Here is a 26003-nt window from a genome sequence, read left to right as displayed (position 1 = left end):
ACTGGATTTAATAGACTTTCGTTTGAGTGCCTCCTGGTTCATGTTCAATAAAGCCATATCATTAGAATCTGGTTTCACTCACCTTCCAAAACTCCAGACTTTTATCCATGACAGGGTATGAAGGAAAAAACACTAGAAGCCCATGAGGAACCACACGAGAAAGGTTACCTGCCAGAACAAAAACAAGCACAAACAATCACCTTCTGTATTGGTCAGCTGCAGAGCTGGTTCCTGTAAACAGAATACACTGCCCACTATGATCCTGCTTATGTTCTTTACTAACTCTGCGATGTTAGAAGAAAGAGGAAGAGAGAGAGCAAGAACACAACTAACTTCAGCTCTAATGTGTAAGCAGGGTCAGGTAAACCAGGACATTGTTCAAATGTTACCCAAGAGCTATATTAAGGTTACATAATTTAGGAGGCTCCTCTAGGGGGCATCTGTGCCATTGCTCAGTGCAGAAAAGGTTGGTGTAGATCTGCATTATTTTTATATAATAGGAGAGGAGATGTTTTACTGTTTCTTAACCATCATCCCAATCCCATTAGGTTCTTACCTATTGTCTTGCCAAGAGAGGACATGTAATCCACAGTAAATCTGCAAAAGAAAGCGAGGGGTAGGAATAAATGGATCGAAATGCATTCTCAGGATTAAGGATTCTTCATCCACTCTGGACCTTGACTGACTGTTAAGCTTCTCTTTTTGGTTGCGGGTTACTGAGCGGGAGATCAAGTCCAAGGGGTATCTCCATGTCTCAAATACGTTCACTCACTTCGAATTTGGTTCCTACCACTGAAGGATGTCAGAAACTGTCTTGCTAGCTGCTCAGGACCATCTTTTAGTGACACTGAACTGGGAGGTAAAACTTGTGATATTGTTTTTGTCCTTGAACTTTGGCATTCTGAACCTCTGATCACACCACTTACTGAAGCGATTACCAACTGTGGTGTCAGGACTGATGCAACACGGGACTTCCTTTTACACAACAGGTAAGGCCTGACCAAGCTATTTCTCTTTGTTGACTCTTCCTTTCCTCGTTGTGTTCACCAAAGTTGTAGTCAACAAAGTCAACATCCACATCTGTTCAATAATAACCAACCAACTTCCTATCTATATTGATGACACACACGTGATCTCCCGTTTTAAACATCCCAGTCTCTTGGATACAAACTCTCTCTTTGTATGCTTCTTTTTTAAAGCTTAATGGAGATGAAACAGAGGTCCAGAGGTTTGGGCTGCAGTGCCACAAAATGACAATATCCCCAGTTTGTGCAGGAGCAGAACCTCCATGCTCTTCTTTAGTCACCATTCTCACTAAAGCCTCAGGCTGGTGCAGTGGTCAAATACATGTGCTACCAGTTAATGGCTGAAGACCCACACTTTTCCTGAGCAGAAAATATTGTGCAATACTATTACTTCTAGAACAGACTATTAAAACAGCATTTACATATTCAAATCGTTGAGCGGCAGAGAGTAAAGAATAAAGTGACAAGCCATTTGGGATTGTCACATAGGCATCAAGTCTTATTGTCCTTGACTGCGATTCCCTGGGTAATCATCCGTGAATAAGTCTGTTTCAGAGAGCCAAGCCTCTTTCAAAGAGTATACACAATGCTATCTGCCTTTACCATCTAAGATTGAAGAAACCCCAAATCTTTTCCTGATCTATGGTCTCCTATTGGTCTTTAATGTTTCAAAACATCTGCCTGAGACCGTTGCCTCCTCTATGCAAAGTATGGATATTTGGGCGAAGAATGTAAGTGGACACAAAGAGATGTGAGGAGGCATTCTGTTGTATACTAGGTCAGTGAGCAAAACCTGGGTGCTGGACAAAGCGGTTCTTTCCCTGACTGGGGATACTTCATTACAATGCCTAAGTGCTCTGAAGCCCCTCCTCTCTGCAGAACTATACAAGTAAAAATAAATAATTTGAGAAAAAGTGCAAAACTGCGATGAAGCAAACATCCAGGGGCAGGAAAACGAAACATCAGCAAACATACAAATAATTTAGCAGTGTTGCACTGTGGTGTTCACAGAAATGAGTGAACTCGCTCCAACATCATTACTGACAAACACTGGCCCAATACATTCCTGCATCAATTGCCACTCACCTGGACTGGAGATGCAAGAGGTGATGGGATAGTGATGAACCATACCATGACAGCAATGTGTATCTAGATTTTGTTTAACCATAACATTTAAAGAAGTAAACCAAGAAGAAAAGCCAAGTGAACAAATGACCAGGGAAGCCTTTGGCCAGCATTATTTAAGAAGGGTTTACTGTGCTCACACCAAGCCTCAGAACCATACTAAGCTCAGCAATCCCAACTCGCACTACCATGACTTTCCACAGTCCTTGCCTTCCGCACCAAAGAGAGTAAAATGGTTTCCTGAAAAGCCAAAATAAAAGTCAATACCTTCTGCTTCATCACCGAGCGCCTAGTAGACAGCCCCCTTAATTTTCTTCTTTAAACATACCTCCTAAAACACAAGCACATTCCTCTTAAGCTCTTGAAACCTATTTGCCACAGCCACCCATAGGTATATGGGGTTTACCTTACAAGACTCCAGGCTCTGTGAGTGATTGCTTCTTTGGAACAGGCCCTCAAGGCCCTCTTGTCCTCCAGGAAGGCCCTTAAAACTTTTGTTTTCACTAATCGAGTTATCTACCATCTATCAAGAAGCAGCAGCCTGAAATATTTGCAAATGCAGATGACCTCGCAGGAAACAGAAGAGACAATCACTTATACAATGGCAAGAGGAACAGTTACATCTACTCTTAAATGCTAGTTACCAGATGCACATTAATATATTAGAGAAATGGACCCAGTAGCTGCAACTCTGTCCCTACTATAGCTAGCATTCATCTGTGTAACTGTAAGAAGATTTAATTTGCATTCCTTCTTGATCTTTTTATACTTCAAATGCGTTTTTGACATATCTTTCCATACTGTTATGCCAGACTCCCCATTCAAACAAATACTGTGCTATTTGTTGCAATTTGTATCAGTACAACCATAAAACAGATCATAAATCCATTACCGTCTGTCAAAGGCAGAGCTGAGCTGGGCACCATCAGGCCCCCGGGGGACAATCCCCACCCAGATCTGATGCTTCTCGATGACATGAGGATTTTCCAGCGAGATGGGGAAAGGACTGTAAAAAAATGAAAAAGAGACCATTTGTGTAATTCTTCACAGAATAAGGGGAAACACAACAGAAAGAGTGGCATAACAGACATCCATTTTGGGTGGTCTTCACAGATTCTCATTGGAGCTATACAGTGTACTGTCACATTTGAATGCAGTTCATCAACCAGAATATATCCAGATGCCACTAAAACACTGACCCTGTCCTTGCATGGGTCGCATAGCGCCAAATGTTATTAAGTCTAATACAACAAACTCACAAGAGCGAAGGCCTTGTTGCTAATCTTGTAGGGGAGTAAACTTACATTTGCATCTCCATGGCGAAGGAGGAGAGGGGTGCAAGAGTGCCACTGGTGAGAAGGATGGTGCGCACCCCCTGCCGTACCAAGTCATTCATAGTGAACCCAGGGCTGAAGCACCAGTAACTGAGGATTTTCCCTGAAAACAAAATATTAGCAAACAAGTATAAGAAAGGAGATGTTTGTGCAAGCCCTGAAAAGATCAATCCACACCCACCAAGCTTGCACTGGACAGAAACACTTAATTACTGCAGAAAATATACGTTCCCAATTAGCAGGGGTTTGTACATCTTCCAGATACAGAAGACAAAACCCAACTTGCTGGAAAGGTTTAGATTCCTGCAAGGTAGATTAATTACGGTTCCTTCAGGGTGGACGAGTTACCCAAATATCCTGAGGGAAACTGAACTCATCTACTCTATAGGAATCGAGACATCTACCCTACAGGAACCAAACCTGCCATAATGCCGGAACCACTAGTTACACTCTTCAGGAACCATCATCTCCCAGCCTCCAAGGACCATAATGCTCATATTCTGCAAAAACACTCATATTGCACCCTGCAAGAACAATAAAATGCCCACCTCACAAGAACGGTAAGAGCCTTCACACTATGTGCAACCTCGCCTCAGTACTCTTTTCTTAAATTGTAATCAATGCCTTTCCCCCCTTGGTCTGTAGGTTCAATGAGGTGGTTAGACCTCTCATCTGAATGTAAAGTGTGCATCCTTCCTCCACAGGCATTTTGCATGGTGGGTGGCATGCATCGCCACCTGAGAGGTATAATTTTGGGATCCTGAGGCAGTCCATTGGTTTTTGGGCAGTATTCATGGAAAATACTCGCCAGCATCATCCAAGCAATTCCCTTTGATTTCTTATCTCTAGAGAGTAGCAGACCTGAGCAGTTAAGACTTTCTCTAGGACAGGGGTACTCGCAAACTTTCTCTTGGGGGCCAAATTTACAGTGTGGTTTGTGGCCGAGGGCCGCACCTTGGGGGCCGGGTCATTGGGGGAGGGGGCAGGGCTAGAGCAAAAAAAAAAAAAACTGTGACCATGAGGTGGAACACAGGTCCCTGCAGCGGATGCCTTCGTCCACTGAGCCACCGGACCCGGCATACAAATATCTCTCTCTCGCCCTCTCTCTATCTCCCTCCCTCCCTCCCTCCTCTGTCTCCCTCCGTCCTCCGTCTCCCTCCGTCCTCCGTCTCCCTCCCTCCTCCGTCTCCCTCCCTCCTCCGTCTCCCTCCCTCCTCCATCTCCCTCCCTCTCTGTCTCCCTCCCTCTCTGTCTCCCTCCCTCCCTCTCCGTCTCCCCCTCTCTGTCTCCCTCCCCCCTCTGTCTCCCTCCCCCTCTGTCTCCCTCCCTCTCAGTCTCCCTCCCTCTCCGTCTCCCTCCCTCTCCGTCTCCCTCCCCGTCTCCCTCCCTCCCCGTTTCCCTCCCTAGAGTCTAGGAGGTGTTAGTGGGATAGAAAGTAGGATGTTAAAATGAAGATGTAAAGTAATTGAAAACTGCTGGATTTTCAGGGGTCGAAATGCGATTGGTGGAACATGGAAACCTATGTTTCCTTTGTTCTTGCCTGTCAAGGAACTTTCACTGAAGGGACTGCAGTCAGCCCTATCAATGGAAAGGAGGCGTCAGACAGAATGAAACAAAATGTAATGGGATATAGCCGGTCTCTCTTCTGCCCTGGTTTTATTGAAGTTACGGGCACAAGGTAGAATGGCTTAACGTCCCAAACAATTATCATAAATGTAGAAACTTCAATACGCACTCATAATATAAAGGGTTCAGATGCAGTAAGCAAAGCGGACAGCCAAAGGACAGAGAAGGACCCAGTAGGCCTTGCACTCTTTAAAAGGTGTTACAAGAGGTGTGAGTGACATAATACCTAGAAAGACATCTCTTCAGAGTGCCACATTTCAAGGGCCCGTGTCTCAATACAGAACAGTTGTGTTAAAGATTTTCAGTCACAGAGGCAATGGGATTGGTAGTATACACAAACTATTGGTCCTCCAGTTGGAATTAGGAGCTGTATTTTAGGATGGCAACCAAAATCATGGAGCACCTCCATTTGACTTGCAGGATGCCAAGTTCACTTGAGTAAAAACACAGGACAGGCCTGAAAAGGGAACACAGCAGGGCAGCACAACTTTTCCAAACCTATGTTAAGAATTACACAAAATCTGAACATTTCCTTAAGTCAGCTAACCTAAGAAGGTGTTTCTACTTTCAAATGATCGTCCTATGGCAGTCAGGAATCCCATTCTACAGTGATGATCTCCCGCATTATTCAAGTTGTTCTTAGCCTAGGCTCACCCCTGTGTGGTGCACCTAGGCTGTGCTTTGCCCTTCAAAGGGTTGCTGCAGCTCTGCCTCACATGACCTAGTTCAACCTGCATTTCCCTGGCTCTATTCCTAAAAAAGCCCGATTCTTATAGGGTTTTGCAAACATTTGGCAGTTAAAGCATTTCCCGGACTTTCTTATCAGACCACTTTGCTTGACGCAGCACAATCTATTGATGGTACCATGTTTTGTGAGGAAGGAAAGGAGGCAAGGCTTTCTGTATTTTTTGATCCTCAACTGTGGAATACGCTGCCTCTACCTCTCCAGACCACTGAAACATACTCCGTTTTTAAGAAGCGTTTAACATTTTTCCAGTCCACCCCATCAAATCAACAGTGTTGCTGCCCTTTTCGCTCTGGTTACTCCTGCACTGAAGTTAAGAAGCAGCAGATAGGCTAATCTGAATAGTCATATGTGCGCAAAAATACCTTCCTTCTTCTTGACCGGCGCACTCCAGACATCCACTTTGGGCTTCTTCCACTGGTGGCTGTCATCCAACCGAACATGCACCTGTGGGACAAATCAGACAAAACACACAGTCACATGTTGGTGCAGAAGGAAATGGAGAACCAAAGCAGCCACTGCTGCAGCACAAAGAGGGTTCAGTGCAACAGTTATGTTAAGTCCCAAATCAGGGTATTGGGGGAGAGTGACAAATCAGAACCAAGTCCCAACAGCAGTGACTTGACCGAGTCCTATTCGATCAAGTAGAGCTGAGAGAGTTTCTCAGTAGGAGAACAGTGGGAGGAAAGCACATTAGGGATGAAGTGATTTGGCAAAGCAGTGTGCAACATCCAGTACTGAAATGGCAACGGGTACATCAAGTGCCTGTGCTGACCTATAACTTGGAACAGTGACAACAGCCACTTTTGTCTTGGTGTATTTTGGTGCCAAAATCATTTGCTCACATTTTATTCAACCAAAAGTAAGTCTAGTGTTTATATAAACACTGGTGGGCTAGCCAATGCTTTAATCAATTTGTAGAGTCACACGGTTAACATCAGTGTCGTCAAGCACTGAGGACGAATTGCCAAAGACAATGATTTTGCTGACAGAGTACTAGAAAAACAAACAAGATAAAATTACACTGAAACACAAGAATCAAGGGAGTTTGGAGTTTGTTGAGAAAGGAGTATCCAAAATCTCATATACTTTGACCATGACCCATTGACGGTGGGTGGGGAGAGAAGTAGAACGCGTGTCTGAATAATTCAGTCTTAAGGAATTTCGTGAATCGTAATAAATTGAGTTACAAACTCAAGAAGGGGCTGAGGGTATTTCATAATCTAGGGCCCTTCTCATCCAATGATCTTCTTCCGTGTTTCAATCTCTTGTATGGCCACTGATGGATCAGGTGGGCATAAGGTAACCTGAGGTTTCTGCCAGGGTCAGAGGTTTTGTTTCAGCAAATATCTGGCACCATTCCAGAGTAGGCCTTGTGAACTGAGCATAAGATCTTGAATTTTATCCTGGTCTCCACAGGCAGGCAGTGGAGTGCCTTAAGTGCTGGCTTAATGTGGTACCATTGGCAGAACGTAATCCAAATCTATCTGCTGGTTTTGTCACCTGTGTGGATTAACACGAGTCAGTGGTGGAGGTGAGCCGCGCCAGTGGCGGAGGTGAGCCGCGCTAGTGGTGATGGTGTGGTGGAGGTAAGTCATGTCTGTGGTGGTGGAGGTGAGCCATGTCCGTGGTGGAAGTGAGCCGCGTCCGTGGTGGTTGTGGAAGTGAGCCGCGTCAGTGGTGGTGGAAGTGAGCCGCGTCAGTGGTGGTGGAAGTGAGCCGCGTCAGTGGTGGTGGAAGTGAGCCGCGTCAGTGGTGGTGGAAGTGAGCCGCATCAGTGGTGGTGGAATTGAGCCGCATCAGCGGTGGAGGTGAGCCGCATCAGTGGTGGAGGAGAGCCGCGTCAGTGGCGGAAGTGAGCCGCCTAAGTGGCAGAAGTGAGCGTCTCAGTGGTGGAAGTGAACCTCGTCAGTGGTGGTGGAAGTGAGCTGCGTCAGTGGTGGTGGAACTGAGCCGAGTCAGTGGTGGTGGAAAAGTGAGCCGCATCAGTGGTGGTGGAAGTGAGCCGCGTCAGTGGTGGTGGAAGTGAGCCGCGTCAGTGGTGGTGGAAGTGAGCCGCATCAGTGGTGGTGGAATTGAGCCGCATCAGCAGTGGAGGTGAGCCGCATCAGTGGCGGAGGAGAGCCGCGTCAGTGGCAGAAGTGAGCGTCTCAGTGGCGGAAGTGAGTCGCCGAAGTGAGCCGCATCAGTGGTGGTGGCGTGGTGAAGGACAGCCGTGTATGTGGTGGTGGAAGTGAGCCACGTCAGTGGTGGAAGTGAGCGCGTCAGTGGTGGAAGTGAGCCGCATCAGTGGTGGAAGTGAGCCGCATCAGTGGTGGAAGTGAGCCGCGTCAGGGATGGAAGTGAGCCGCGTCAGGGATGGAAGTGAGCCGCGTCAGGGATGGAAGTCAGGGGTGGAAGTGAGCCGCGTCAGGGGTGGAAGTGAGCCGCGTCAGTGGTGGAAGTGAGCCGCAGGTGTGCAGATGTTCAAAGATTGCTTTTGGGAGCACACTGCTGGTGCTGCCGAATACCAGAGTTGCTGAATGCCAAGTCGACCTAGTATTGACTCGTATCCCTTTCATTCAGCACCCTGTTCATCCTGAGGCTTTATCTTGCTCTTGCAGATTATTTTTTGTCATCGCTAAACTATCTTTCTACTCCTTTCTCCCTTTGCTACCTTTCTCTCTTGCTCTGGGTCAAAGTCTGATGATGAAAATCCCCTGCAAACACTGGCACAAATTAAATACTATCTTGACTGCTCCCCACTGAAAATCAAACACATGTGGTCTCAGTTGCAGTAGCCTGTCCGTGGCAGATTACACATGTGTAGATTTGTACATGAGTGGACGGGCGCCAAGTGAGCTGCCTTCGAGACTTTTCATTACAACGGGACCCTGGATCACAATGCTGCGAGGTTCTGCGAGTTATTTTTTACTTGTGAATTAATTATGTGTGTTCTAGAGGTTTCCAGATAAACGCTCAACTTCAGCACAGAGAACAGAAAATTGCACATCAGCTGATGAGCCCTTTAAAATGAAAATGAGCTTTAACTCTTGCAGCATGACCAGCCTTTTGCGAGATGGGTATTCCTTTCCTGGCACAGCACTACCTAACTTACCTACGAGACAATGCCCTGGAAGAAGTTGTTGACGGACTGAAGGACTGCATTTATAGTGACCTTTTAAGTTAGTGCTGGATCAGCTGTTTAATTGGTTGGGACTTGCCAACTAGCTGGATCCTTGCATCTTGGTAATTGCTGCTTCCTGAGAAGGTGAAGGTAGAGGTAGTCTGCTCTTACAGTGCAGGAGGGATGGGGGAGAGGGGAGCTGGTGTGGGATTGTGTGTATTTTTAAGGCCAAGGCAGCAAACCGAGCCTTGGTTCATGCAGGAAGTACCGCTAAAGCAGAACCTTGATCCTAGAACACAAAGGTTGGCGTTCTAGGAGTGGTGGTTCCTGCCAGGCTTGCTGGTGGTCCATCATCCTCCATGTCTCACAGCTCAACTCGAAGAAAAGGGCATCAATGATTAGGTTTTGAAAACTGTGACCAATGCAAGCGCCAAAACTTTAAGTCGGTCATCAATGGCATTGGCGAGGACTAGGAGTGAAGCCTGAAGTTGAATACAAGATTGGAGACCATACAATATTGAGACAATGTCTGATAGATCTCTGGGAAGCACCTTAAAGCACCATCATCCTCGCCCCATCTAATCCCCAAGAGTCCACTTTCACCATGATGCACCATATAATGTAAAAGAATGTCTTGACCTCTCCCTTACCTCAAAACGACCTACCTTGTAATACTTGGAGATGGCTTGCTGAATTCCAGAGAGCGACATTCCTTCCTGGGGATCGGCGCAGAAAACGATCTGCAGTGAGTTGACAAAGTTTGGGGAGAGACAAAGGATAAATGAACAACAGATCAATGGTTCATACACAAAAACTTTAATAGCTCCCTAAAAAGTAGCCATTCTTCACAGCAAGGCAATCTTCGAAGAACTGGTAAAATATGAAGCATGGGTTCTGTGGTGGAGCGCTTGGGTTAATGTGGATTCCATTTTAGGGTTTCAGAAAAATATGAAAAAGACCATTAGCCCCAGTAACGCCAGGAATAAAAGGGCCCGAAGTGAAGGACGTCGGCGGAAAGAGTGACAACACCCGCAATAAGTCCTGCCAAACCTAGTGTCCATAACAGATCTAATACTGGAGAACCAGCAATTCTACACCTTCCTGCTGGAGAATGTAATATTGGACCATAAGAGGAAAGTAAATTGAGACCGGCAAATTGGAAAGTAACATTTCAAGGAACAATTGCCATCAAATACTTGAAGGGGAAAAGACCAACCAAGGTAGTAACAGCGGCTGGAGCTCCTCCGTAAGGAACATCTTGTGTCCATAGCAATCAAAGCATGTTGTATTCTAGCTGTGGAGGCTGCTTGCCCTCTACTGAGAGAAGTCCAACTGCTTGAATTTAAGAGAGAGGGGTTCGATTATCGGGCAGCCCTTCATCCCAAAGAGGCATTCAACATTAATTGGAATATCTAAGAGCCAAACCTAAAAATAAAAGAGATGCTCTCATGCAAAAATGATACCAAAACATCAACTTGAATATCAGGTCTGGGCGTAGTTCGCAGAGTTTTGCTATGTGGAACTCCGCGAAGTTACAAAAAACTCCACGAAGTTCCTCAAGTTGCGGAGTGCAGTGAGAACTGCAGTTTGTGCTGGTATTCTGGTTGCGCGGGTAGAAATTCTACCCGAGCACCAGCTCGCGCTCGCAAACTTACCGTTTGCGATCACGAACTTACCGTTCGCGATCGCGAAAAAAACTCCGCTGGACGTCGTGAAGCGGAGTTTTCTGCACTCCGCGAGCCTCGCGGAATGTAGAAAACTCTGCAAACGGAACAAAGTTCACCGCCCAGGCCTATTGAATATATGGACCATGCAAGTGCCCATATACAGAAGGTATGTTCTGCTGCATGCATGTATCAGAAACACAAATACGCAGGAAGAAGCTGAGACCTGTTAAGCATTTTTCACTTAAGATGCAGAAGCATCCAGCCAGCAACAAGGCACTGGAACCCCTCAGGACAGTTGTATCCAGGTAACAGCCTTCCTGCCATTGAGTCCAGCTTACTAGCTTTCCTGGCATTAAGGCAGATCTTCAACAGTGTATCACAAAATAGGGAGAAGAGGCTTGACCTCTGAAGGAGCCACAGGAATGCAAGCCAGCCTCTCTGATTTGCGGTCCGCTGACAGAGAGGTCAAGCACATTCACCGCTTTAGCCAGAACTGCAAAAAGAAAACTAATCAGTGGCTTGATGTCAGAAGTTTGAAAATCAAGCTGCTGTGCAGCATCCAGATCACTGACAGACTCGGGTAAAGAGACACCCTCCAAAGGGAATTGGGGCATGTCTTTAGTTCAACTTACCACCCTCAACTACGCCTTCATTTGGGGTCTCAGGCATCGCCAGACCGTTTACTACTGGGACCATAGATAGGGAATAATTTGTATAAAAGGTTGTCTCTCAGTCTTGAAAACATAATGTGCCAAAATAACCCCTGGCAAGGGTGATGTCAGGGAAGGGGGGAAGCATAAAAGTGCCCCAGGACTCCAAGTCTAAGTGAGTGTGAGAGACAGCGGTGCTAGACAAAGAGCCCTGAATAGCACCCGTGCTGTTAACTGGGGTGAAACTACCTCCTCTGAGAGCACAGACAGGATGCTAGCACAGGCAGAAAATGATTTCAAAAGATGGGTCACATAGGAGCATGGAAAAGTAGGGGGAGGATAACTAGTAAGAACTCTTCAGACTTTGACACGGGTCCGCTTTTTCTATTTATTCTCTTCGGCACTTAAGGAGTAGTAAGATGCCCCTCACTAGAAAACAAAGAGTGGTAAAATCTTGTCACTTGCACACATACAGCCTTTGGGTCAAACGACATGGCACAGAGACCTCAGTGTCATCGTTAGGGACCAGGCACCATACTTTAGTGCTTGTTCCAGTCTGTCATGGACATTTCATTTCTAACCTATGTCCAGCATTAAAGGGATAACATATCCATGAAAAAGATATCCCCTGGGCACTTAAAAAAATGTAACCAAAGTGGGGTGTTCACGAGAAGCTCCTTATTGACAGGTCGGCATTATTGCCCTGGACACAGTCACTCCCGAACTGCTCGAGTACCCCTGGGGGAATGTGCAAGGTCTCCGGATCCATCCTGAACCCGCAAGGTATTCCATGAGATGAGGAAGATGCAGAGAAACGGGGCTATTGCAAATAGTTGTTATTTTTAAGATTCTCCCACATGTTGAGGAGAATCCTCAACAAGTTAGATGGCTGAGGACATTCCTGTCTACTGAGTATAAGGTGATGCCCCAATTGTTTCCTTGGCCTGTCCTCATTATGGAAGTGTTAGATGAGTGAGGGCCTTTGTTTCATCACCATCAGTGGTACCTGAATCATCTCAATCAGCTTCTGCAGTCCAGACGTATTGGTGAATATCCCAGGGCCTGGAAGGAAGAAAACACCAAGTTACACCCTCAGCACCGACTACAGCAAATCAGAGAACAGCATCTTCAGCCGGTGGCAGAAATAAACACGCCCGCCCTCATGTTTCACCAGCACCACCATGGAAATGTAAATCACAGAAATGTGCCTTTGGCTAACTTGAGCCAGTGTCTTTAAGACAGGGTCTGATGTCTCATCCCAGGCAGATCCACTGGGCACCAGGATACTCCCCTGATGAGCAAACTTGAATTAAGGTGAGAACTTTGTGTAGTTCCATGTGGCTGACAAGAAAGGATATTTTTGATTAAAGGTGTGCAGCTGCCTTGACGTTTCTTACTCTGTGGAGGGCCCAATAAAAAGAGCTCATGCCCACCCTGGCCTGATAAAAATATCTTCTGCTGAGTCACATGTAACCCCAACATTACCCCTTATCCATAATGAGACACCTAGTATCGACATTCCTACAGCAGCAGCTAGTATTTAGTGACATGGCAGTAGTCCATGTGCTCAGTGACAGAGTTACATTTAGTAAGCATCAACAATTCAGCACTCGGATCACTTTCACGACTCAAAAGCTCTTACAAGTTTAACTTACGGCCTCCTAAAAACTGTGTGATCTGCTCCAGGGACTCCAGTAAGACAGTCTTGTTTTCGAAGGTGATCTGCGCTGCAGCAAACAGGTCAAAGATGTAGCTGGAAAGAACAAAAAGAAAGCATCAATGCCCAGAAGGCAAGAGCTAGAACAATGTGCACTTCATTTTTATATTCCCGTTAAAGAGGGCACCTCACCATAGTCAGCTATTTGTCATCATAAGCACTAATGTATAATATTGTCTTCCCTTTTCCTGATGTCACTCAAAAGCTGTGCTCACTGAGCATTCCTCTTACTGCGAGCCCTTGTCCCACACAGAAAATGGGGCATCTCATTCACTCCTCGCTCACTTTTCCCTACAGAACACTTACAACGGGAGGCAGTTAGTTAACCTAAAGACCACAACAGCGACTTCTGTGTTCCTAGGTTTGAACCCCTCTCTCATTACCAACCAACGTGAGATTGCAGGGTGGTGATATGTGATTATATTGCCTGGAAAAGAAAAACTGACCAAAAAAAGATTTAAAAAATAATTGGGAACTAAAAAATATAGGGAATAAAAGGTTAGGAGCAAACAGGTAGGTTTAAGTGGGCAGGGACAACAGAGGAAGTGGTAGGAAGCTATATATGGATATATTCCCAAAGAAACAGTTGGAAAATAAGTTATGGTTGAGGCTCAATTGTGAAAAACCCCTGAAATTCACAAGTTATGATCTGCAAACCACATAACACTCACCATAACTGATGAGGTGTGCCACATTTAACTCAAACTAGACTACTGGTTTTTACACTGTTATTTCAATTAGGGTGTTTTAGTCACTGTAAGAGAAATTAGAAGGGCCCTCGAAGAAGTTTGCCCAGGACAAGCAATGACGCTAGACTGCTATCATATGAATCAGGGCAGGAGCATATCAGACTCTAAAGTTCTGGAATTAATACCCGGTAAAGGGAACACAACTGAGGACAATGTGCTCTCTTCCAATTCATACAAATGAGCCTCAGGACAATAAAAAGGGGAAAATCAGTAAGAATTCTGAAATGAAAGAGGTGTCCAAGGGCAGAGTGATTTTCACCTAAATCTTTCCCAAGAGGTTGCTCTGATAAACTAGTTAACTAGTTAACCCTAGGCCCAGAATCTTTGGACAGTCTTAAATCCTATGTGGCCCACCTCCCATTCCGAAAGGTATAGATCAGGAAGATTTCTTATTGGGAGGGGGGGGGGGGGGGGGGGGGTGATACTAAGAAAGCAGTCCTGACAAGATATTCTTGTCCTTTGACTGCCAGCAAAGGCACATGCAGGACCCATGGATATGTATGTGAACATTGCCTTCCCACTGGCAACTCGACTGATCCCAACGGATGCTGCGACAATTGCACAAATGTAGGCAAAAAGAGAGTGTGGACAACAGTGAAGCAGTAGACCTCACAGACAGGAGAGCCAACTCGCAGAAATGAGCCTCCTTTCCTAGTGTCTAGGACTTAGCCGATACAACACTGGTCTTGAGTAACGAGTTCAAATCCTTTCAAAAAAATAAAATGACCAAGCAGAAAGACTGAGGTCTGCATTACTCGAGAAGCTCAGTGCAAAGAAGGGCTCTAAACTGCCAGTCATTCATGTGCTGGAAGACAATCATTCATGTACTGATGGCTCAGATGTAATGACGACCAGATATTTGGTGAACACTGCTTGCTAAAAAGAGTAAATGAATCAATCTTAAAAATGTTCTTTGTTTTGTTTTTAGAGAACCATGATCTAGGGATGCCGTGTGAGCCCGTCTGCTACCTGCTAGGAGTGTACTACAATGGGAAAGTGAAAAGCTACAGTATCACGAAGATACCCCAGAATCAGAACACTTTATAAATATTACACAGTAACAGTATAATAGGTAATAATTTGCTGGAGAAAATGCCACCGAGTCTTATTAAAAACAAATATTTTATAACAGGTGTATTTTTGTAGCAAAATTAAAGGCGAGAGATACAGCAGTACTGAACAGGAGCTTTTCCGTCCAACAAAGTAGAGGTTTCTGTCATAAACTGCACTATTTTTCATAATGTTAAGCTTGATTTTAAACTGGTGTAAATCAAAACAAGGGTACCTTCATTGTCAGGAGGGCAGCTCGGTAAGTTTATTTTTAGCCTAAAACAAGGGCTCTTCTGGTATTGTAAGGAAACATATTTCATACTGTTAAGCAGATGCTTGCGTGTACGTTTCCAGCATAGACTTAATGTAAACACAATGTCAGTTAGACTGGTTTTATCATACTCTAAGGTGCTCATGGAGAGTGGGAACAGTAATAGTCAAAATCATTCATGTAGCTGTATAGAGAAGTGGTGAGAATGGTTGGTATTTACAAGGGGCCAGATACATTGACATTTTGAATGGAATTATTTGATGATATATAGATATATATCATCATTGTAGCCAGTGTTCAAGAGCATGGATGATGCTCGAAACGCGTATGGCATGATTTGGGAGGTTTGAAGCAAGCTGTCTAATCCTGCTGCCACCGATGATTTGTGCAATACCCCTCCGCATGTGGCATCTTCTAAGGGCAACCTTTATGTGTGATTGAGATATATATATATATAATGCATTTGTTTGCATTTTGCACCACTGTTGCGTATTTTGCACTTTTGCATCCTTGCACTTTGAAGGCACATTTTGCACTTTAAAAATCAGGATTTGCACTAAAAATCTGCGTATTTGCACAATCAATATTTGCACCTTAGATTCATGGAACCTACTGTGCTTTTACATGGTCTGGACATTTTTTCAATAAGTCAAAGAAGTTCTAAACAGACATCATCCAATAATATTACTGTGGAATTTTATAGACCCATGCTGCTATAATTACTAATATATTTTGTACATATAGCGTTTTTGCATTTGCCATGTAGACTAGTGTATTTCTTCTATGTTTATCATCACTAGCATCACGAGGTCATAGAGTGCTCCAAAATATAAAGGCTAATGAAGCGGCAGTTACTTTATGTGATCAAGGCCATCTGGTGGCCGCAACGCGTAATGGCGTGCTGTGTGGGTGCTGATTTTCATTAAAAAACCTGTGAAGCATGAGTTGGTGTCCGTGTGCTTCTTCCTCGCCGTCAGGAAGTGGGAGATAGCCTTTTGGAACTTATATATATATATTTCAACCCGAGGCGAGAGGCGGCGCAATACTCTAAGGTGCTCATGGAGAGTGAGAACAGTAATAGTCAAAATCAGTCATGTAGCTGTATAGAGAAGTGATGTGAATGGTTGATATTTACAAAGGGTCAGATACATTGACATTTTGAAGGGAATTATTTGATGGTTAAAGAACTAACTGTCCCCTCTGTCCTTGTTGAACACCTGGTAGAAGTATCTATGGTTTATCATTATCAGGACTACTAGATTTGATCTGGGAGTGATTATTTGTAGTAGGGCTGTCAGAAACCCTTTTGAATGGCCATGTGGTAAGCAGGAGCTACTGGGTCCAAACGTGGGGGCTGCGGCCGTTTACTATTGATGTCCCGGCACCCGATCTAGTAGACCAAGTACTACCCCTTTTGCACTTGACTCTTACTGATAGCGTGGGCCGAGCAGTCCAGGGCTCTTCTGAGGGAGGCGCGTGCAAGATATGAGGGCTCAGAACTCAAAACACCCCCAGTAACTCCAATAAGATGACTGAAGCAGTCCAATACACTGACCTTTAGAGTAAAAAGTAGTATTTGATACACATGCTCAATATTGCACACTAAATATTCCACAAAGTCTCTCATGGATAGCACTCTAGCGCTTGTCAGGGCTGTGCTCCCCTGTGGGTCCACTCTCTCACTCCTGCTCCTCCACGCTAATTTCCCACACTAGCGATGTGCATCGAAGTCTGGCTTTGGCACTGAAAGTTCCTCAGCTCTACAGGCGGTAAACCGCCGAGCTCCAACAAGTCTCACATGGGCCCATGGCCCTGCTACCACCTTACCCAAACTTCCATCTTTAGAAGCCTACTGGAACCGGGGTACTTCTCCACCAACCCTCCCATGCTTCAAACTGACCAGCTCGCAACACGCCCTCTCCGCAGTTGGCGAGATAAGTTTGCTGGGGCATTTGCACATGGGGACGGTTTGCTGCTCTTTGTTCTTGCGGTTCCAGACCATAAATCAGGGAAGCAGATGCGTTCCTGCAGGCGGTTTCTGGATTTGTTCCCTAAATCCTCTGCTGGTTGTGGAGACTCCTCCAGCCTGGCGTCGACCCCACACAGTCTTGGTGCCCCTCTTCTGACACATGGGGGGGCAGAGATTCTGGTGCAAGTCCCCGATCAGGTCGGATCCACCGGGTGATGGCCTGAACAGTCTCAGCACACCCCCTCGTCACACACAGGGGTCACAGACACTGGTGACAGTCCACAGTCTGAGTTACACGGGCAGCCTACAGTCTCAGTGGCATGGGCAACAGCCCAGATGATCTCAGAGGCCCTCTTCCTGGCACATGGGGGGTGGGGAGATTAGTGCTACAGAAGAACAGTCGGCTACTTCACTGTAGCCTGCTGGTGTAGCCAACTTCCACAAGAACGCAAACGGCTCTCTCGCAAAACTGATGCCGACTGGACCGAGCTACTCAATCCCTGTAGGGCCTTGCTCTCTCCATTCTCTCTCCTCCTTCTCACAGGGCACAATGGTCTTGATAGGCAGGCAAAAGGATGATGCTCCAGTTTTCTTGGCTCCTGGGTGATGGCTCCTCACCTAGGGGAGAGACTGACAGACCATGGCCCCAATCCTCGTTCCAGGAGCAAGAAGTCTTCGCCTTTTTCCCTCTCCTGATGAGACAGTGCTGTTCAACAAAGTATGGGGCACAGGCTTCCACCTTTATAGTCCAAACCCAGACACATGTGTGATTTAGTATCTGGTCTTTGCAATTCGTGTTGGGGGTGTCAGCTCCTTTGTCCTGCTCTCCCCTTTTACACTGCCCTTTGTCAAAGGGATAGTCTGCCGTAGTAGGAGTGGCTCCAATTTGGAGTGCCGCACAACACGGGCCAAAGCCGCCTCAACTGAAATATGCCACATAAAGGTTCAAGGGACATAGGGCCTGATTTAGGTTTTGGCTGTCAGGCCGTCCGCCACCGGGTTGATGGAATAGTATACTCCGTCACCCTGGCAAAGATTCAACAGCCAAATTTAGAAATGTCTGACTGGCCAAGGACATTTCTAACATTTACAGACATTGCCGTCAAGGCTTCTTCTGTGAATGCATCGTACCTTTGACGTACGACTCCGTCAAACATGACAGAACCATATTACTAAGTTTTTGTATTTTCAAAAACAAACCTCAAAGTGGAATATTGAAAATAAAAACAGACAAAGCCCCCCTTGCTGTGGGAGTCAACTACCATGTTGAGGGGGGCATTTTCCTTTCCCCTTTCCCGACAGAGTTTTCCTGGCGGTGATGGGTAGCTATTTGTCCGCCCTTCTAAATAGAGTGGGCGGCGATGTAGCCAATGCTCTGACCACCTTCACTCCGTCAGAGAAGTTTGGCCACAGAGGAGGCGCAGTAGTCTCCGCAGTCATCAAACTACGGTCCATCTGCTTTTAAACTTGGCGGGCAGACCATTATGTTGGCGGGAAGGGAACTCCATTGTAACAGAGTACCCTTTCCACCAACATGTAAATCGGACCCTATGCCTTCCTCTCTGTCAGATTCCCTGGTAATGCCAGCCTCATCAGCCACACTATTTCCCTGACAATGAGCACACGCCTCACCGCCCAGTAACAGTTCCTGGAATCAAAGAGCCCCATGATGTGCAGAGGATACTCTGATCCTCTACTTTCAGTGTATTTATCCCACACCAGCCCTCAGGAATGTTAGCAATACACACCTCCTGTGTGGGGGTTGCAGTCCTCACCTCTCCAGCGGGCCCTTTGGTTCTAAAATAGAAGCGACCGGCCTCCATGTAACTTACCATCCAGTCACACACATGCATCCCAGCACGCACATGCAAGTATCATGTGCTGTCCCAGCATGCCCACACAAGTATAACACGCTGTTCGGTGCTGCACACCACCCATACAGGCCACAGAATTTTACACGAGTAGGTCAGTAGGCCCTACTCCTTTGATACAGGTAAAAAGACCTGTTCACATAACGGATTCTTCTGAAAACAAAAATGGGAATGCTCCTGCCACCACCGTGCTGATGTCACTTATCTTCATCTAAAGCCAGTTGCCCCTACCTTCACAAAGGTACTGCTTGGTACTCCCCTCCCAGTTTAAAAAGACTGCATTACTGAGAGACAGGCCTAGGTCGTGGCGTACACACATGACCTGTGTTCACTCATCACTGAAAATCAGTACCAGGGATCCAGATTTCAACGCAGCTTGGGCACTCAGTGCAGGGGTGCATGTCCGTCACCATGCAGGGAACTTTTCCATCCTAACAAGTGCATAAAAACCTTGTGATAATTCTGTGGAACACATGAAGCTGCATAGGCCCATACTGCAGAATAAATCACAGTGCCCTGGAAGTCCCCATTGAATAATGTACGGGCAAGTAGAGCGACTGACACTATCAATATTAAACTTATGGGCAGTTCCCTCTTTACCTACTGGTCAAGTGATTCAGATTTTTAGCTAAGTCACGGCAGGAGGGCTACTCACCTTCCTGGTTTAGTAACTCCTCGCCCATCCTTCAGCTGAACAGCATCAATAGCTGCTTCCAAGGAATGAAGAATACCTTCAGGGAGCAGAAGAGAAGAGATCACACAAATGTATCCAGGATTGACGCCATACTCTGTGCTCTTCTGGTCTCAACGCACACACTAATCCATTCAGGATCAAGACACAAAGCTGATCAATCAAAGGTGAAGCGCACACACTAGGGTACCAAAGGCACATACCATGCACTTGGGGGAACCCAGAGCTCTAGGTATAGAATTAAATAATCGGGGTACACATACACCTATGAGCAATCCTTAAACACCTTAGAATCTCACATCAGTATGGACATGACAGTGATATCTGAGACCTGACAAATTCTTGCTGACTCTGCCTTATAGCTAGCTAGGTTTTATAGGCTATCGTGCTCCTTGGAGAAACTGACATGACAAGTAAGCAACAAATTACAATTCTTAAACTGAATTGTTATCTCTGCAAGGATCACTACATTCCAGCATGTGGCCATTCCAGGATATGTATAAAACATGAGGAACAATGTAAGAAGCTTCTGTGACACTTGCACACCAAGCTTCAGGACAAGTTACTTGCAGTGAACTTTAACCACATCGCTGAGCCTCAGACACTACACCTAATTGTTCCCCATAGATGGTAACTTACATCAGCACAACTTTGCAAGCATACATGAAAACTCCAGCTTGCAATTGTATTCAGAAAAGGTAACAATTCTACAATTATAAACTACTTGCAGTTGCATGGTATATTATGACATAGGTTTCATGTGTAGAAACAGGTTACACACTGTAGCTACAATTCTCCAGAGTTGGTATATGTCATAGATCCATATAGGATTCAACCATTCTCAGATGTCGTGCTGCCGGTCCGATTGTAAGATTTCAGTTGCAGGATTTATCATGCCGCCAATTACTTCATGTCAGCTTGGTTACCCACTCTCCTCCTCCTCTTCCACCAGGACCCATTGGTGGCTGGATTTCTGCCTTCTATGCACAATGGCAAGATAGCATAATTTGATCTCACCAATGGGTATTAAACCGGAGTAAAATACAGGCATACCCTCAAGTTTGTCCAGAAGCCAATGCAGAAACGTATTCATCAACATCTAGAAATCTTGCAGGCGGAGATACTGTCTATGCTTAATAAAGTGGCATGGAAAGCAGTCCTCAAATCCTAGCAAAGAAAGCCGTTCTACTCCACGTTTTGCTTAGTATAAAAGAAATTGAGAGAGTGGTGTCTCATTTCGTACATTTGACAACTGCACAAAATTCGAAAAAAAAGTTGTACCTAACTACATGAAGGGAAGTTTATAGCTTCTCTGCATCTGCAGGATGCTTACTTTCATATACGCCTCACCTCAAGCATCGTAGTTAACAGCATTTCGAGAGACAAGTGCCATTATCAGATCAAGTTTCTACTCTTTGATCAGTATTATGGATTTTTACAATGTGTATGGTCCCGACGACGGCTTTTTAACATGTCCAAGGGCATCAAGTCTTTCCATAGATCGCTGACTGTCTTCACAAGAGAAGGAAAATGTTACTTACCCAGTAAACATCTGTTTGAGACATGTAGGGCTGTAGATTCACATGCTGTGCAAAATCTTGCCATCTAGTGTTGGGCTTGGATGTGAACAGGTTGTTTTTTCTTCGGAGAAAGTCTTTTGAGGCACAATGTATTGTGACTCCTCCTCTTGCTGGTAATGCTCATGATCATCGACCCCATTGTTAGACTGTTTTCCCGCATGGCGGGTTAGGATGAAATGTGAAGTAAGGTGTAGTATAGAGAGATGCCCATGCAAAGAGGAAAGTTAAGAGATATTAAATTGACTGCAACTAACTTAGGTCATCAGGGAGCAGGCTGGGCGCATGTGAATCTACAGCACTGCACGCCATGAACAAATGCTTAGTGAGCAAGAAAATAAGTTACTTACCTGTAACTTTGGTTCTCCAGTATTGGAAACTTTCATAGATTCCCATGCTTGAATCATTCCCCGTCGTCGAAATGGGAGTCCCCGGTATACATAAAATAGCAATAGAAACCATTACAAAAACATAAACTAGGCCTGGGCCCATTCTAGTTTTGCAACATATCCACCTCTTTTTGTGAAAGAGGCCAAATAAAATGAACAACTAATCAGATTAGACTCACCCTCTAGAAACTTCCTGAGAGAACCTCAGACCCTCAGATTTTCGTAGCTGTTGTGTAATATAACCGAAGATGCTGAAGGCTGAGCTTTCCCAGGGGAGGAGGGTGAGTCGCATGGGAATATATGAAAGTTTCCAATACTGGAGAACCAAAGATACAGGTAAGTAACTTGTTTTCTTACTCCAGTATTGGAACTTTCATAGTTTCCCATGCTTGAATCAGAGTAGCTAGCAGTTATGAGCACATTTTTTGAACCTTTATTTCTTGTTTATCCATTATAAATAATTAAAACCCGAAATTCAATGGACACTAAACACATTTGTAAACATTAGGAAAAAGGAAGAAACCAGCAAATGAACTTAAAAAATGTGCAAAGAGCTTAAACAGAAAGACGGAAGGAGGGTTGAAAGGGAAAAGATCACCATTTAAGGAAAGAGGTTCCTCAGGACTGCCTGGCCCACCTCTGTGTCACTCTGCGTTGAAGAATCCAGGCAGTAATGTCTTGTAAATGTATGAGTACTGCTCCAGGTTGCTGCTCTGCAAATCTCCCGGATAGGAACTCCGTCAAAGAGGGCTGTCGAAGAAGAAATCGCCCTCGCGGAGTGAGCACAGACCCGACCTTCTAGGGGCTTGCCCGCTGCTTGGTGACAATACTGGATAGCCGTAATCCAACGAGCAATCCCCTGCTTGGAAAGGGTGTCACCCTTACGAGGGGCGCTGAAAGACACAAAGAGCTGAGGTGATTTCCTGAAGTCCTTAGTACGTTGAAGATAGAATTTTAAGCACCACTGAATGTCCAGTGAGTGAAGTGCTTTCTCTGCCGGAGTAGTAGGTTGTGGAAAAAATGTTTTGAGTATGACCGGCTCATTCAAATGAAAGTCTGAAGGCACTTTCGGTATGAGCTTTGGGTTGGTACGGAGTATCACTGTCCCCTCTTTAAATTGGAGAAAAGGTTCCTGAATGGTGAGTGTCTGTAATTCAGCTACTCTCCTAGCCGAGGTTAAGGCTAGCAGAAGAGCCACCTTCCAGGAGAGGAATTTCAAGTCTGCCCGATGAATAGGCTCAAAGGGATGCTTCATGAGCTGGGTGAGAAAAAAATGAAGGTGCCAAAGAGGCGGCGGAGGCTTGACTGGAGGGAAAACTCTTAAAAGGCCAATGAGAAACTATTTAATTATCCTTGCCGACCAGAGAGAAGGGCCAGAAGATGTGCGTCTGAAGTGAGAGATGGCGGCAAGATGAACTTTGATGGTTGAGTGAGCCAGCCTTGCTTTCGCTAATTAAAGGATGTAAGGAAGAACTTCATGTGGTGCAGAAGAAAGAGGATGAATGCCCTCCTCCTTGCACTAAAGGCAGAAACGCTTCCACTTTAACCGGTATGTTTTGTTGGTACTTGGGGCCCGTGCTGGAGAAAGTATGTCTCTACATTCTGCCGAAAGGGTCAAACCAAGAAATTCTCGGTGCTCAGGAGCCATGCCGATAACTGCAGGGATCGAGGATCCGGGTGCCAGACTTGGCACTGGGACATTGACAGAAGCGAAGGAATCGGCTGCACAGGAAGTGGACGTTCCAGGGAGGGGAGATAAAGCTCTGTGAACCAAAATTGGCGGGGCCACGCAGGAGCTATTAAAATCATCTTGCAAGGTTCCGCCTTGAGCTTCCTGAGAAGTCTGGGGATCAGCGGAATGGGGGAAAAGCATACACAAAAGCGCCTGACCAGGCCATCGAAAGCGCATTCCCCAATGATCCCGGATGGTGAAGCCTGTTTGCATAGAATCGGCATTTCTTGTTCTCCGGCGTGGCAAAGAGGTCTATGGACGGCCTGCCCCATAGGCGAAAAACCTGCTCCAGAGTGGACTGGTCCAGTTCCCATTTGTGGCTGACGGATTTCAGTCTGCTCAGCGTGTCCACCGTTTCGTTGAGAACGCCCGGAAGATGCTCCACTTTTAGCGATATCCCATGCTGGATCGCCCATTCCCAGATTGTCTGAGCTTCTTTTGACAAAAGAAGAGACCTGGTGCCGCCCTCTTTGTTTATGTAATGCATGGCCGTCGTATTGTCCGTTCGTACCAGGACTGTAGACTGCTCTATCCGCGGGAGGAAAGCCTGCAAGGCCAGGTGAATCGCTCTGAGCTCCAGCAGATTGATATGTAGAAGACGATGTTGGGGTAGCCAACGGCAGCTTACGTGAAGGTCTTGCAAGACCGCTCCCCAGCCCTCCAGCGAAGAGTCCGTAGTTATTATTTGAGGAGCTGGGGTGACCCTGAAGGAGAGACCCTGAGAAATGTTTTCCTCGTTCGTCCACCATGATGCGGCGTCCCTCATGGACGTGGTAACAAAGATCTTGTCCTCGAAGGACCCGTCCACTTGGCGCCACTGCAAGTCTAGCTCCTCCTGGAGAGGGCCCATCCGCAACCTGCAGTGAGGAATTAGAGGAATGCAGGAAGAAATGGACCCTAGGAGGGACTTGTAGAGGCGAACTGAAAGTGACTGCCTTCTTATAAGTAGACGGGCCATGACCATCAGCTTTTCAAGTGTCTCCAGGTGCGGAAAGGCTTTGTTGAGGGACGTGTCCAGAATGGCTTCCAGGAACTGGGCTGTTCTAGATGGACACAGAGTCGTCTTTTCCGTGTTGAGAGTAAGACCCATATTGTCGAAAAGGTGTGTGCACGCCACAACTGATTCCTCTGCCACGTGCTTGGAAGAAGCCTTTAGCAACCAGTCGTCCAGGTAAGGGAAAACCTGATGCTGTTGCTTTCGTAGAAAAGCTTCCACGGGAGCTAGTACTTTTGTAAAGATCCGCGGAGCAGATCTGAGTCTAAATGGCAGGACCTTGAACTGAAAGTGTCTCTTGGCTACTGTGAAGCGAAGGAACCTCCTTTGGGCTGGATGGATGGGTACATGAAAGTATGCGTCCTCTAGATCCAATGTGGCCATGTAATCTCCTGAGTTGAGGAGTCGAAGGATGTCATGCAAGAAGACCATTCGAAACAACTGTTTGATGAGATAGGTGTTGAGCTCCCTCAGATCTAGAATAGGGCGCCACTTCTCTAAGGTCTTCCGAACCAGGAAGAACCGGGAGTAGAAACCCTCTCCCCGCTCAGAAAGAGGAACCGTCTCTATCGCCCCTTTACGGAGCATTTGATGGACTTCCAAACGTAGAAGACGAAGATGTATTGACTCGGTAGCGCGATGGGGCTTGGAAGGCGGTGCATGGACAACTCCAGAGTATGGCCATATTGAATGATGTTCAGAACCCAACGATCCGAAGGCGAGGCAGTACTGGAATTACCGTGGCTGGACTTCTCATCACCTTTAGACCCTTGTCCCAGACATAACCAACTATAGGAATGGTCCGAACTGATTTTCTGTAAGGCTCTTTGAAGTCATAAAGGAAACATTCAGACTGCACCGTGGGCAGTTCGAATCTCTTGGCAGCCCTTTCCATCAAATTATGGAAACCCCCTATGTCTCCAGGGGGAGAATCCACTGGCGTTGGAGAAGGCGAAGCTGGATCAGGAATAATATAGTCATTCCACTCCGTGTCTGGATCTGGAAGAGTGACGTTGTCCTGGTCCTCATCAGAGGTGTCATCCTGGATGAGAGGAACGATTGGCGGTGTACCTGGAGCCACGAGCAGTGGTGGAAGCGGTGGCAATTGAGGGGTAGAAGGCAGTGCAGGAGGAACAGCTGTAACTGGCACCCCAACCGGAGCCGGAGGTTGTGTTGGGAATCTCCGTCTATAGTCCGAAAGCATGAATTGTAAGACCGTTAGTAGGGAGGAAGGCATAGAGACCATCTGTTGCTGGTAGACCTCTTGATAACTTAAGGGAGGATCATACTGCCGCTCCTCCACTTATTCTTCCTCAGAGTCTGTGTCCTGGCACTTAACGTGCAACTGAGACGGGCTATTCTCATGCCCATGCGGCCCGTCATCTTTCTTAGATCCCTCCTCTTCAAGGAGGAGTGCAGGTGGTAGAAGTGTCACCCTCCTGGGGGGGGGGGGGGGGGGGGGGGAAGTCATCCCAGGGATAATCTGGCGCTTCCTGATCATAATTGCAATTTTTTCCCTCGTCGACAAGGTCATCAACTATGATGTAAGGGTCGTCGACGAAGGCATGAATGCCATCGACGGTACCGTCGTCGAGATCATCGTCACCACTGCAGCAGATGCTGCCGTCGTCGTGGTAGACGTGGTTGCCGTCGTCACCACCGCCGTCGTCGTCATCCTCATCGCAGTCGTCGACGCCATCGTCGACAACAGAGTT

General features: G+C 46.2%; 1 protein-coding gene across 4 annotated transcripts in view; it reads right to left on the bottom strand.

Annotated features, from left to right (window-relative positions):
• Nucleotides 1–26003, bottom strand: part of RTEL1 (regulator of telomere elongation helicase 1) — a 358799-nt gene that overhangs the window by 222494 nt on the left and 110302 nt on the right. For all 4 annotated transcript variants that reach the window (XM_085619604.1, XM_085619601.1, XM_085619602.1 and 1 more), the window contains exons 12-20: nt 19561–19636; nt 12934–13031; nt 12285–12340; nt 9627–9701; nt 6221–6302; nt 3455–3587; nt 3043–3156; nt 557–597; nt 83–168 (exon numbers count right to left, since the gene is read on the bottom strand). In XM_085619604.1, the coding sequence (XP_085475730.1) occupies nt 83–168; nt 557–597; nt 3043–3156; nt 3455–3587; nt 6221–6302; nt 9627–9701; nt 12285–12340; nt 12934–13031; nt 19561–19636 (761 nt within the window). The remainder of the gene's footprint in view (nt 1–82; nt 169–556; nt 598–3042; nt 3157–3454; nt 3588–6220; nt 6303–9626; nt 9702–12284; nt 12341–12933; nt 13032–19560; nt 19637–26003) is intronic.

The sequence above is a fragment of the Triturus cristatus genome, chromosome 7 (genome assembly GCF_964204655.1).
Source record: "Triturus cristatus chromosome 7, aTriCri1.1, whole genome shotgun sequence".
Lineage (NCBI taxonomy): Eukaryota > Metazoa > Chordata > Amphibia > Caudata > Salamandridae > Triturus > Triturus cristatus.
Note: the sequence above shows the minus strand (reverse complement) of the source record. Positions and strands in the feature narration are given on the sequence as shown.